The sequence below is a fragment of the Lissotriton helveticus genome, chromosome 12 (genome assembly GCF_964261635.1).
Source record: "Lissotriton helveticus chromosome 12, aLisHel1.1, whole genome shotgun sequence".
Lineage (NCBI taxonomy): Eukaryota > Metazoa > Chordata > Amphibia > Caudata > Salamandridae > Lissotriton > Lissotriton helveticus.
The window spans coordinates 247,109,980-247,123,393 of NC_136073.1; the positions used below are offsets into that span (position 1 = coordinate 247,109,980).

Here is a 13,414-nt window from a genome sequence, read left to right on the forward strand (position 1 = left end):
GTAATTGTTTGGATGAAAAACAAAATTCCACCCAAAGAAGTCGATTGGGTTAAAATAGAAAGAACAGAACAGGAAACAAAAGAATCAGTTCATTCTTTTTATGAAAGACTACTGTTAATTTTTAAACAATACAGTGGTTATGAAAAATTAGATGAAAAAGACATGAGCCATTTTGTCTATAGATTTGTTTATGGACTAAAACCTGAAATTGGAGAAATGATCAGAAATAGTATTGTCGGATGGCAATCACTATCTGTAGATGATATTCTAAGAAAAGCAAAGTATTGTAGCGATGAAATAGAAGTAAAACAGAAGAAGCTGAAGGAGAAAGCCATGTGGGCTCAAGTAAAAGTGGCTGAGCAACAAATTGCCAGTATGGGAAATAAGAACACTAATTTTGTTCAAACTGGGAATACAAACCAGATACAAGGAAAGTTTAAAGGTAATAATTTCCCAAAGAAATTTAGCCCAAAGATTGAGGAATTGAAACAAAGATTACCTTGTTTTAATTGTGGCGAAATTGGACATTGGAGAGACGAGTGTCCTCATCCTCCTAAAAACTTAAAGAATCCCTTATTGAATTCACAGATGCAGAATGGTGTTGAACTGCAGCGACAGCTACAGATACAACAGGGGTTAAACGAATTAAATATTCAACGACAGTTACAGCAACAGCAACAACAACAGGTGAATAATCGTCAAGACCAATTGCCACAACCACCTTTTCCGAATTGTGGGGGAGTTCAAAAATATAATCCAAACGTGGGATTTCAGGGAAGTGAACAGGTAATAAAACCACAAAAACAGCAAAAGCAGCAAAGGGTTCAAATGCAAAATGCTTCACAACAATTTTTATTAGCAGAAAGTCAAGACAGCGATTCTGATGATTATTGTTGACGGTGCCCGAGAGAGGAGGAAGAGTGTGTTGTTGGAGCCACTCTTGAGGTTGACCAGTCTGGTCCTTTTGTAAACGGGAAAGTTAATGATGTAGACATCACTTTTCTAGTGGACACTGGTGCTACCCGTTCTACTGTTAGATCAGTGGAAATTGAAAACCTACCTCTCTCTGGGGATACCATCCAAGTTGTCGGAGTAAGTAATCAGCAAATTAAAACTGACTTAACTGATCCAGTACCAGTTGAAATTGGAAACTACAAAGATAAACACAGATTTGTGGTTTGTAATAGTAGTCCAGTAAATCTATTGGGCAGAGACATCCTTTGTAAAATGAATTGTAGAATATATTGTTCTCCTGATGGAGTTGAGTTACAAACAATGGAGGAAGATGGTTTATACAGAATGACAATGATGATGATGGAAGCAGAAGAAACAAAATTGTTTCCTGCATTTGAAGAAAAAGATTTACCTGAAGAACTCAAAGAAACAGTGAAATCTGAAATATGGGATTTTACTGGAAATGAGATGGGTCTGATGAAAAACGTAGATCCAGTAAAAATTACATTGAAACAGGGAATAGAATTTCCAAACACTCCACAATATAAAATGAAAACAGAAACAATTGAAGGTATTACACCTATAATTGAAAAATTAATCAAGCAAGGTGTATTAAAAGAAATGGAAAGTAGCTCTTGTAATTCACCAATTATGGGAGTTAAAAAGTCTAACGGAACATTTAGAATCGTACAAGATTTGAGAAAGGTTAATCAAATTGTCGTTCCATGTTGTCCTGTGGTTCCAAATCCAGCAGTAATTCTATTTCAGATTCCACATGATGCTGAATGGTATACAGTCATTGACCTTTGCAATGCATTTTTTACTGTTCCCTTACATCCAGACAGTTATGAAATCTTTGCTTTCAGATTCCAAGGTAAGACCCTCGGATGGTCAAGAATCCCTCAGGGCTATACAGAAAGTCCTTCAATTTTTAACGAACTGTTAAAAAGATCATTAGAAGACCTAGACTTACCTGGTAGGTCTACGCTAGTGCAGTATATTGATGATTTGTTAATAGCTGCAAAGACAAGAGAAAATTGTGTAACAGACACAATAATTCTGTTAAATCGCCTTGCAGAAGAAGGACATAAAGTGTCCCCAGCAAAACTACAGTTTTGCAAACAAGAAGTAAAATATCTTGGTCACAGAATTGCAAAGGGAAAAAGACAAGTAACAATAGAGAGAATAAAAATGATTCAAGCAATGTTACCACCAAGAACACAAAGACAGGTAAGAATGTTCTTGGGAATGGTTGGTTACTGTCGACAATGGATAAGTGGATTTTCAGTAATTGCAAAACCACTACAAAGACTGACAAAGTCAGATGTAAAAGATCCAATTATTCTCAATGATGCTGAGATGGACTCTTTTGAGAACCTGAAAAAGAGCTTATGCCAAGCTCCTGCTTTAGGTATGCCAAATTATGAGAAAGATTTCGAACTGTATTGCAGTGAGAGAGAAGGATGTGCATTATCTGTGTTAATTCAGAGACACGGAAATTTAAAGAAACCTATTGCATACTTCTCTGCAGTTCTTGATCCAATTGCTAAAGCATTACCAGGTTGTTTGAAAGCAGTTGCAGCTACAAGTATCAGCCTCGAACAAAGTGAGGGGATCATTATGGGATTTCCTGTGAAAGTTTTTGTGCCTCATTCAGTTGAAATATTACTGACAAGAGGTAAGACTCAACATTTAACAAGTAGCAGATTGACAAAGTATGAGAAAATCATACTAGGAGCAGATAATGTTTCGATTTCAAGATGTTTAAATCTGAATCCTTCTACATTACTGTCTGATTCTGAAATTGTTGATGACACTGAAACAGAACATGAATGTTTAGATGTCATGGAATTCTGCACTAAACCAAGAAAAGACATCAAAGACAGACCTTTGTCTGAATCGGATTTTGTCTACTTTGTAGATGGGTCATGCTTAAGATCCGAAGGAGGTGTCTTAAAAGCTTCATATTCAGTTTGTACAGTCGTAGATGTTGAAGAAGCATCATGTCTTGAAGGAGTTCGTTCAGCACAGGTGGCTGAATTAATTGCTTTAATTCGTGCATGTGAAATATCAAAGGATATAAGAGTTACCATCATTACTGATAGTCAGTATGGGTACGGAGTTGTGCATGATTATGGACAACTCTGGTCACAGAGAGAATACATGACATCAGCAGGATCACCAATTAAAAATGCAGTTTTCATTAGGAGATTAATTGAAGCAATACAATTGCCAAAAGAAATCGCCATTGTTAAGTGTGCAGCACACACTAGAGGAACTGATTATATTTCAAAGGGAAATGCCTTCGCAGATGAAACAGCTAAATACTGCGCAAGGAAAAATTATTCATACAATCAGGAGAGGAGTAAAGAAACTGATTCAAATTCATTAATGCTAACAACTGTTGTAGAAACATGGCATGAGATTAGAGATTTACAAAATGAAGCAGAAGATGAAGAAAAAGACTTATGGTTAAGATCAGATTGTAGACCACGTGAAGAAGATGGAGTGTGGGTTTACAAAGATGGCAGAGTAGTCTTACCAAATTGTTTGATTGCTGACATGGCCAGATTATATCATGGTCCAGCACATCTAGGAAGAGATTCTATGGTTAGACTTTTCAGAGAAACATGGTTCAATACCAAGTTTAGAACTATTGCTGAATCTTTTTGTCAAAGGTGTTTGTCATGCCAACAAATGAATCCAAACAGAAAATCAGTGGTGGGGACAGGAATAATTGGTCGAGAAGGTGGTCCCTTTACCAGGTTACAAATGGATTTCATTGAAATGCCCTTACACAATTGTTTGAAATATGTGCTTGTAATTGTGTGCTTATTTTCAAGATGGGTAGAGGCTTTCCCTACACGACATTGTGATTCAATTACAGTGGCAAAACTAATGCTCAGAGAAATCATCCCAAGGTACGGTTTTCCAGTCACTATTGAGAGTGATGGAGGAAGCCATTTTGATAATAAACTGATGAAGTTAATTTGCGAAGCTTTGAGCATTGAGCAGAAAATACACTGTGCATACAGACCAGAGGCATCAGGAGTAGTTGAACAAATAAATGGAACGATTAAAAACAGAATTGGAAAAATGTGTCTTGAAACAGGTATAAAATGGACTGATGCTCTTCCACTTGTTTTGATGTCATTAAGAAGTACACCAGATAAAAAGACAGGTTTGAGTCCTCATGAAATTTTAATGGGAAGAGTTATGAGGCAAGCTTTTGTACCTGTAGGTAAACTGTTGAGCATAAATGACAGTGCTATTTTGGATTACTGTAAAAGGTTATCTGATATGGTAACTTCTGTGTCTAATCAGGTGGGAACTGAAGCTCAATCAGATGAAAATGTTTTGACACATGATCTGAGACCTGGCGATTGGGTAAGAACGAAAGTACATCGGAGAAGGAATTGTCTAGCTCCTAGATGGCAGAAACCTAGGCAGATAATTTTGATCACTACTAATGCTGTAAAGTGCAGAGGATTGAAACGTTGGATTCATCCTAGTCATACTATTCCAGTACCAACTCCTGAGAGTTCTGATGTTGAAAGTGATACCACAGATGATTCTGATTCTGAAGCAGAAGGCGAAACAGAAGGTGAAATAATTCCAGATTCTGAAGATCGACAAGAAAGTCGACATCAGGAAACTGTGCCAGTGAATGGAAATTTGACAAGAAAAGACTTGGAAATAATTGAAATAGATTCTGAAGGTGAAGAGAATCTGTTAAAAGGAAAGATAACTGAAGATTCGGTTGTCTCCATTGAAGACAAAGAAACTGAACAAAAGGAAGTTTCAGACCAGGAGAGTATCGAAAGGCAGAGAACAAACTCTGAAGTAAGAACAGAAATCCGAAATCTGGGAAGTTGGGGGTAATTGAGGAAGAGGAGGAAGACGAATTACCGAGTACCAGTGATGGAAGACAAAGTGTTCCTGAAGGAGTGAAATTGCCGAATAGAGAAGTTCCTGAGTCAATTGAGATTTCAGACTACGAAACTGAAGAAAGTGACGTGGAAGGTGAAAGTGAAAACAGAAAGAAAAGGACTTGGAAGTCAGAATCAAATAATTCTGAACCAAAGAAGAAGTACGTGAGAAAAGCAGACTACTGGCCAGGTGGAAGATTGAGAGTCAGATTGATCAAAAAGCCAAAAGAACAAGTTGAAGAAATAAGTAGTCAAAAGAGTCCTGGAAAAGAAGTTGGAGTTGGAAGAAAAATTGAAGTGATATCGAGAAAAGGGAAAAGAATAATAAGACCAAACCAAAAATACAAGTCTCCTGAGTGGACTTACTTAGTAATTCCACCTGTTATTGACATATATGATAGTAGTGAAGAAGAAAACGAAATCCAAGAAATTAGTGACAATGATTGAAGTACAAAAATATTAAATTGGCAAAAGGCTGAAGAAAATTTGTTAGTTGACACAAGGTCGAAGAAAAACTGTTTAGTTGAAGAAAACTTATGTATGACATAAGGTCGAAGAAATCTTGTTTAGGGTTTTAAAAAAAAAAAATATATATATATATTTTAAAAGGGGGGTGTAAATATAAATTTAGAATTTTAAAATTTATTTTTATTTTTTTAAGGCTAAAATTAACCAAGAATGCCTTATGTTAAGGAGAGCACTTCAAAGTGTTCTGTTTTTAAAAGATGCTGTAAGATGACTCTGGTGTGTCTGCTCATTTTAATTCTGCTCTGGTTGGTTCTAGCTGTGATTATCCCTTTGGAAATGAATAGAGAATCACACAAAGTTAACATAACAAGCAAAGCTCTGGTTAGCCAAACTAAACATAGTGCGTCTGCAAAAGTTATTGATCATCAGCCTAACATTCATCAAGATAAATCAATTGGTGATTTCTCAAGTAATACATTCACAAAGCTATTGAGTGAATATGTTAAAGTAATGGATGCAAAAGACTGTTACGTCTGCGTTAAGTTACCTGCTTCTGTTTCTGAGGGAGTAACATATAATATGCTTCCTCTCACTTATGCTGTAACATGTAGTGTATTAACTAGTTTATTTTATCAAACTGGACGTTTAGAATATTACTATTCAAATTATGATGAAATTTTTGCAAATATTAAGATTGATAATGCTTTAAATAAGCATAAGAAAGCAAAGCAAATGAGAGAATTTTTCCTTGTTACTAACGAACTCACTTACGAGTATGCTTACAAGAATAATCTAACATGTACATTAAGTGCTGAAGGAAAGAAATTTTTGAATATGGTTGAGGAGAGAAGAGCAATTTATAAAAGGAATGAATTAGTCAAGCAGACTAAGTCAAGTTACTGGCAGAGAGAGGATGAGAAATTAAATGGCAAAATGCTTGAAAATATTGCAATTCACATAGACAAACCAGTTAGTGGAAAACTTTGCATTAGAAGAGATAATACACTCTTTGATAATTACTTTGTAGGTGCAAGTAACTGTGAAGATACTTATCAGATTTTGGGAGGTTGGGGATTCAAAGGTGGAAAAGATCCTATCTTTCCTGGGATTTATTTTGTTTGTGGTGACAAAGCCTACTACAACCTTCCAGACCACTGGTATGGAACTTGTTATGTGGGAATTGTTTTTCCTAAAGTGTTTCATGTTGACAGAGATTCAGAAGGATTGTTTAAAATTCATAATTATGTAAATAGAGTTAAAAGAGAAACTTTTACTGAAGTTCTGGGAGATATTTTTCAAGCTGTAATACCTTTTGTTGGTATAACCCTAAATGCAGGGAGAATCAGAAAATTGTCCACTATAGTTGATAGATTGTCAACTGACACAGCTGATGGATTTCAATTAGTGAATGTTGAAGTTATTGCAATTAGATCTATGGTAATTCAAGACCGCCTTGCTTTAGACATACTCCTAGCAAAAGAGGGAGGAGTCTGTGGCATTTTACATGTACAACATTGTTGTACATATATACCTGATGAAAGTAAGAATATTGAAATGTATATTAAGAATATTACACAAATGCATTCAGAGATAATTCCTTTAGAAGAAGATGATTTTACAGGGAAACTTTCAAAAAGGTTTCAAGCAATTAAAAACTGGTTTCATAATATTGGAAGTTCAATTCTTGGCAAGATTCTGGCACCTTTGATTATAATAGTATTCATTTTTATTTTGACCAAAATAGGTTGTTTGTTACATAAAAGAAAGAAACAGTTGAAAGAAAAGAAAAGAATCTATAAACTCAGAAAAGAAGAAGAAAGAGAGATCGAATTACAGGAGTTACATAGAGAGCGTTATGCTAATTCCAAAGATTATGCAGAAACAGACTTTTAGGTTTACTGATACAAATGAATTTGAATCGATTTCTTAGAAATTTAAATTATCAAAATTTTGAATGCTGGTGTGGTGATTTGTTAATCACCAGATGAGGGAGTTGATGGAGCGAGATAGAAAACAAAATTTTGTTTAATCTCGTGAAGTCACATTTCCATAACATGAATAATAATATTAATGATTTGTGATATGTCGTGCTAATACAACTTAGATTAAACTTTACACATGGGGGGACTAACATGTGTGCTCATAAACGTGCATAATTGTTGCATCTTTTTGTTCGTGCAAAATAATAAAATAATTTATTGTTTTCGTTTTTGTCATTACTAACTGCTGCAAACTTAAAAGAAGCATGTGCTTGTTTTGCTTTTCCTTGTTAGTGTGATGTCATTTCTACTATTCTAGGTGCATATAAGTCTCATGGAATAACGGAGACTGGTAGATATAAACGCTGCTTTATTTGTTTGCATTGGCTAGGTAACATTTTGATTAATCGGGTGGGTTAATTAATTAGTAAATCTTGGGGTGGATACAGAATCTACATTATTTCTTACATTAATACTTTTCTTGTGTTTGTTTTATATTAGAAATCATAAGTTGTCTGCTTTTGGGCCTAGTCACTTGAGTCGCAGAAAAGAGCTGACTTGTAATTCTGCAAAAGTCACGAGACGCCCATTCTGAATTAAAGCGTTTATCAAAGCTGCATTCACAAAGCAAAAACTGATGTGCTGTCATCATTCTGTCGGACATGGCCAAGGTCGAAAGTGAACATTTTGTCAGCCTTAACTTGGCATCCGCGGAAGTTGCTTGGACGTAGTGAGAACAAATTTGAACATTTGTTGCAAACTCAGGAAGCTCCTGGTTTCACGTGGAAGAGACAATGGTCTTTATGAAACATGATCTAATGGAACTTTTGAAAAGTGGGTGACATGTCACTTGTCACTCTCAGCCAATGGGACGTCGAAGATTTCTGAAAACTTTCCTTTGCGTAGTTTAGTTAGCGTAGAAAGGTATAAAAAGTCATGCCCCTAGGGATGGGCTGGCTGCTGCTTTCTGACTTTCCGATGAGGGTGATGTGCTGTTGGACTTTGCGTGGAGCACGTAAGAATCCTCAAAGAACTTTACTTTAATTTCTATCTATTTAGCTCAGTTAAGGAATTAGGTTTTAGAAATGCTAAACTTTATATATTTACTTTAAATTTAATTCACTTGCTTAAATTGTATTTTCTCATATTTCTTTACAATCATGCTTGCTTTATTGCTAATAAAATTCATTTATAAAACTATCAACTTATATACCATAATTTAGTAAATAAAATCTTACTTTTGACAAACAAGCTGGTCTTGGTTATTCAGAAGTGTAGGTTACTATTAGCTAGATCACGTCGCCAATGGTGGTCATTTAAATGGTTAAGTTTTATTCTAATGACAATATTCCTTTCGCAGATGTATAAATTGTATATAGATTGTAGATAATGTGTATATAGATTTGATCTGACCACCTGATTCAGTAGGCCCAAAATATGTCAGGTTTATAAATGGGTCCATATTTAGTATAGAATTTTGTTTATAGGTTATGAAGTTGGGTAGCGTTGTTTATGATATATTTTCTATAGGCCGCTGGATCAAGTTCACGGGGCATTCCCATGTTTCTTAGGGCGACCCATAACTTATCTCTTGGGACAAGGTCGAACGCGGATTTGAGATCCACGAACGCTGCATAAATAGTTCCTCCACCCAGGAACACCACCTTCCAATATATCAGGATAAACCTAAATACCTGGTCAATAGTGCTGATGTTCGATCTAAAACCAGCTTGCATCGGGGATAAGATTTTCTCATTATCCATCCAGACCAGTATTTTAGCCAGCACCATCCTTGCTATAACTTTCTGTAGTGCATCTATTAAGCTAATGGGGCGATAGTTCCCAGGGGACGAACGGTCCCCCTTTTTAAAGATAGGTAACATTTCGGCCCCTTTCCATGAGTCTGGGATCCGTGCCCCCCTAGCAATAGCATTAGCTAGCGTCATGATGTATGGGACCCTGTTCAGCAGATCAAACTTAAACAAGTCAGCCGGAATACTATCCATACCTGGGGCTTTCCCACCTTGAACCAAACTCAAAGCATTCTCTACATCTTTGCTTGTAAAAACTAGGATCGCACTTGACATTAAAGACTCTGAAGGGGGGCTGGCCAGTACGTGAGGTTGATCCACCTCTGAGCCCCTGAACTGTGAAGCATAGTGCTCGACCCAGTCCTCTGCAGGAACATGATTCGCCGGGGTTTGCGAGTCTATGTTCCCTCCCCATTTAATAACCTGCCAGAACTTATTCTGATTAGATGACCTGCAAGCTTCAAACAAATCCAGCCAGCGACTATCGTCCCAAGCGCTCTTAGACACACTTTGGGCCTTTTTATACTCAGTTCTTGCCTTTCTGATGTCAGCAACCACTCGGGATTTTATGGCTTTGATCAATGAGCTGTGTGCCTGTCGGCAAGTATTATTGTACCATTTAGATCCTACCGTTACAGAAACGGTTCCTGGTTTAACTGTTTTAGTAAAAAGATCTTTCAGAGTGTTAAACAGCTGCTCATGATAATCACTTATGTGTACCAAAAACCCTGGGGAATTGGTAAGTGCTTGAATAGCACTCCGGGTAGAAGAGATTTCATGGGAGACACTATCTTAGATGGCTGGGTCTTCTAATACCCTACTCCATCTGACCCTTCGTCTATCATTGGTTAAAAAGGCTTCTGCTGTAGCACAATCTGTAGCGCATGAGCGCCCTGGACTATCCTCTAAGTTCAGGGTTAGGATCAACGGGTTGTGGTCACTTTCTGGACGTGCAGAGACTATCATATCATTTAAAAGTGACCAGTACTCAATTTTTATTAAAAAATAATCAATCCTGCTAGTGCTGGTGCCATTATCAAAAGTTGCCCGACCATTTTTATCAGAAAGAGAATGGCCGTTTGCTGCTCTCAGCCCCCAGTCAAGGCACAGACCCAGCCAATGGAGAGCAGCCTCAGTTCCCCTTTTTATCGGGTGTATGGTAAGTTGTGGGACGTTCCATAGCTCATCCTCTTCGGCATAAATGGTTTAACTTTTACAAAGAAGGGGTTCAAAGGAGCAGTTTATGTCCCCAGCTACGATTAGAAACTTGCCCCTCCCAATGCCATCGAGGAACAGCTCTAGCTCATTAATAATTGCCGGACATCGCCCTCCTGGTAAACCCAGTGCATAGATGTTAATAATGAAGATGTCCTGATGGTCTTCTTTGCTGAGCTTAATCCCAAGAATATCGGGATTATGTACTAACACTTCTGCCGGACTATAGTTGAGGGACTGACGGACCCAGATGGTTAATCCGCCTGACGGTCTCCCTTTCTTTCCCCGTATAGCGGGTTTGTAAAAGTTTAAAAAACCTACACGAAAAATAGGGTCGATAGCCCAACTTTCTTGGAAAATCATTATGTCATGCGCATCTACAAAATCAGCCTATTCACATATGTCCAATTTCCCCTTTGGACCTGCGATGTTCCACGAAACTATTTTTAGTAGAGAATCCTGTGTAGACAGTAAACTGTGCTTGGGAGCCTTCAGAAGTATATTTGTTGCTTTGTGTGGTGTATCTATTGCTTTGCTATGCGTGGGTCCCGGGGGGGGGGCGTCCACCCCAAAGCCAACAACCTGGCCGCCCATGCCCACCACAACGGGCCTGCCATCTTCAGGATCGCTATTAACCATCACCCCGGCCACTAAGATACTGGAGCCCACGCACGCCATTCCTGAGGTAACAGACAGAATTTCACAATCATGCTTGGGCGAAAGTCAATCCACACCTTCCAAGCCTGAAAGGGGTTCAAAACGATTAAACAAATAAGGATAATGTGGGATATGAAGTGCCCGCTCAGAGGGAAACCTTCCAATAGGAATTTGCCATCTAAGCTTGAGTGTATGTGAAGGAAGACTGCAGAGACCCTTGGCGTAAAAGTAATGTAGGCCTAAGGATTGGACATCACCCACCCAACCAAACCTGGGCTCTCTGCGGACAAAATCCACCACCCAAGGGTCCCTAAAACTAATTATAATGCAGTCTCCCTCTAAGTCCTTTGGGCAGTGTCCCACCCAGCTCACTCTTCTAACATTCAGGATCTCCGTTCTAGAGGAGGGAGGGAGAGTCCTATTCTTATTTAACCAAAAAGAGACTTTATTTTCCAACTCCCTATATGATTCCGATTTATCCACCCCAATAGCTGGAACTCCCGTCAGTATGATGGTGTAGGGAGCAGACTCGGGGGGTAGGTTAATACAGAGAGTACTCAATTTGTTGGCCTCTTTCCCCAGTGAACTTAACTCTTTGAGCTGGGTGCTAATGTCTATATCTCTCGAAACAGGCTTCGTACTAGGCGCTTCTCCGTCCTTTGTGGCGCTACCTCTGGGTTTAACCAAGGGATGATTTCGTGCGGAATGATTCCCCTGACTTGGTTGACCAGGCTTTTTGTTTGATTGTACAGTAGGGACTGGAATAGCCACCTTTACAACCTCACAAGGACCCATTGCCTGGGGATCTTTAAGTGGGGCTGTGGAGTTTCCCAAAGCTTTTACTATTTTATCCAAAGTGTTAGAATTAGCTGAGACTGTCAACTCCAGCTGATCGAGTTTGGAATTGATCAGCCTCGTTCGTTCCAAAAGGGGCAGCATCAATGATTTAATAAGGACTTCCATCTTGCCTAAGAGCCCATCCTCTATACTATGAGAGAGATGTTGAGCAGCAACATTTGAGGGGGCCGTTGTGGTGTTAGAAGGGCTAGATAGGACTGGTGCGGGCTGTGGAATACAGTTTTTTTTTACCCTTTTTACAACTGCCCCTTTCAGGGAATCACCCCCTCTTTTCCCTTTACTTGGATTTGGATTATTTGAATCTCCCATATTATGGACTGGCTGAACAGGGCTAAGTTGCAATGAGCACTCGACATCTCCAAGAATAAGACTACTCGAGGGCGTACTGATAATGGAACTATTTAGTGTAAGACAGTTCGCCCCAATAGAAGGAGTTGCCACCAAGTGCTCTGAACCTGTATCTTTGATAATTAAAGGGGCCCGATTGCTTGTTGTAATGGGGGATGCCGCTGAACCAATGATTTTTGTCACTATGGTGTCTTTTTGAAGTTACAAAATACAACTTTTGTTATAAATTGGTGTTAAGATTTTTATTGAGTCCTGTTTCTTTCTTATTCAACTGTTTTGGCACTTAATAAAGCTGTACACTTATTCCTTTGATGAAGCCTGACTGCTCAGAGGCACAGCTACAAAGGTTGAGCTAAGGTTTTTCAAACGAATATGACTGGACCCAGTACAGGTAGGTAGTGAGTTTGCTACATGGTGAGATCTCACAAATACACCATTTGCTTAACTGCTTTCCTCACAAAAAGAAAGGCTAAAGGCAGCATGTTTGGGAAAAGACACTTGTCTCAGGGAAATTTCATGGAAGTCTAAACATCTTACTGCCTTCTAAGTGGGCAGAAACTGGGTCCAAAGGCATACAATACCATTTTATCACTACGGTTGGCACTAAGTCATCAGACAGCCAAAGCTTTACTGTCGCAAACTATCAGTCTCTGAACCAAATTACCTCATCAGCGCCGCTCCCATGTCTCCTCAGATAGTCCCCAAACTTTTCCTGGGAAGTTCCCCTCCGAAAACTGAAATATACGAAGGCTGCATAACTCCAAACAGGGTCAGAGGGCATAAACACGTCTCTTGTAGAAAGGGAACTACAAAATAAAAGAATTTGCATTAGCATGAGGACAGAATGAATAATAAAAGACAGAATGAGTTAAATTTAAAAAAGAAAAACAGGTTTATTTTAGTGCAGGAATCTTGACAATTATAGATTTACCCCATCCCACTCAAATAAATAAAAATTGTAGCCGCTCACACCACCTCCCACCCCAGTAACCTCAACTCTACATTTCTAATATTGAAACATATCCAACAATAACGTTATGGCTGATGTTTGGTTTTCAATGGTGGAGAGTATTGGTGATAGGTAAGAGTCAGCTGGTCTTAAAGTGCCAGAATGCGGGAAAGAATACAGTGTGGACTGATGCTGACATTGCAGCCTGGCAGATGTACAGCACTGGAATGCCCCTAGCTAAAGCCA

General features: G+C 38.4%; 1 protein-coding gene across 1 annotated transcript in view; it reads right to left on the reverse strand.

Annotated features, from left to right (window-relative positions):
- FANCA (FA complementation group A) overlaps positions 1 to 13,414 on the reverse strand; it is a 674,778-nt gene that overhangs the window by 148,216 nt on the left and 513,148 nt on the right. The window contains exon 37 of the mRNA XM_078671408.1: positions 12,884 to 13,025. Coding sequence (XP_078527534.1) covers positions 12,884 to 13,025 — 142 coding nt within the window. The remainder of the gene's footprint in view (positions 1 to 12,883; positions 13,026 to 13,414) is intronic.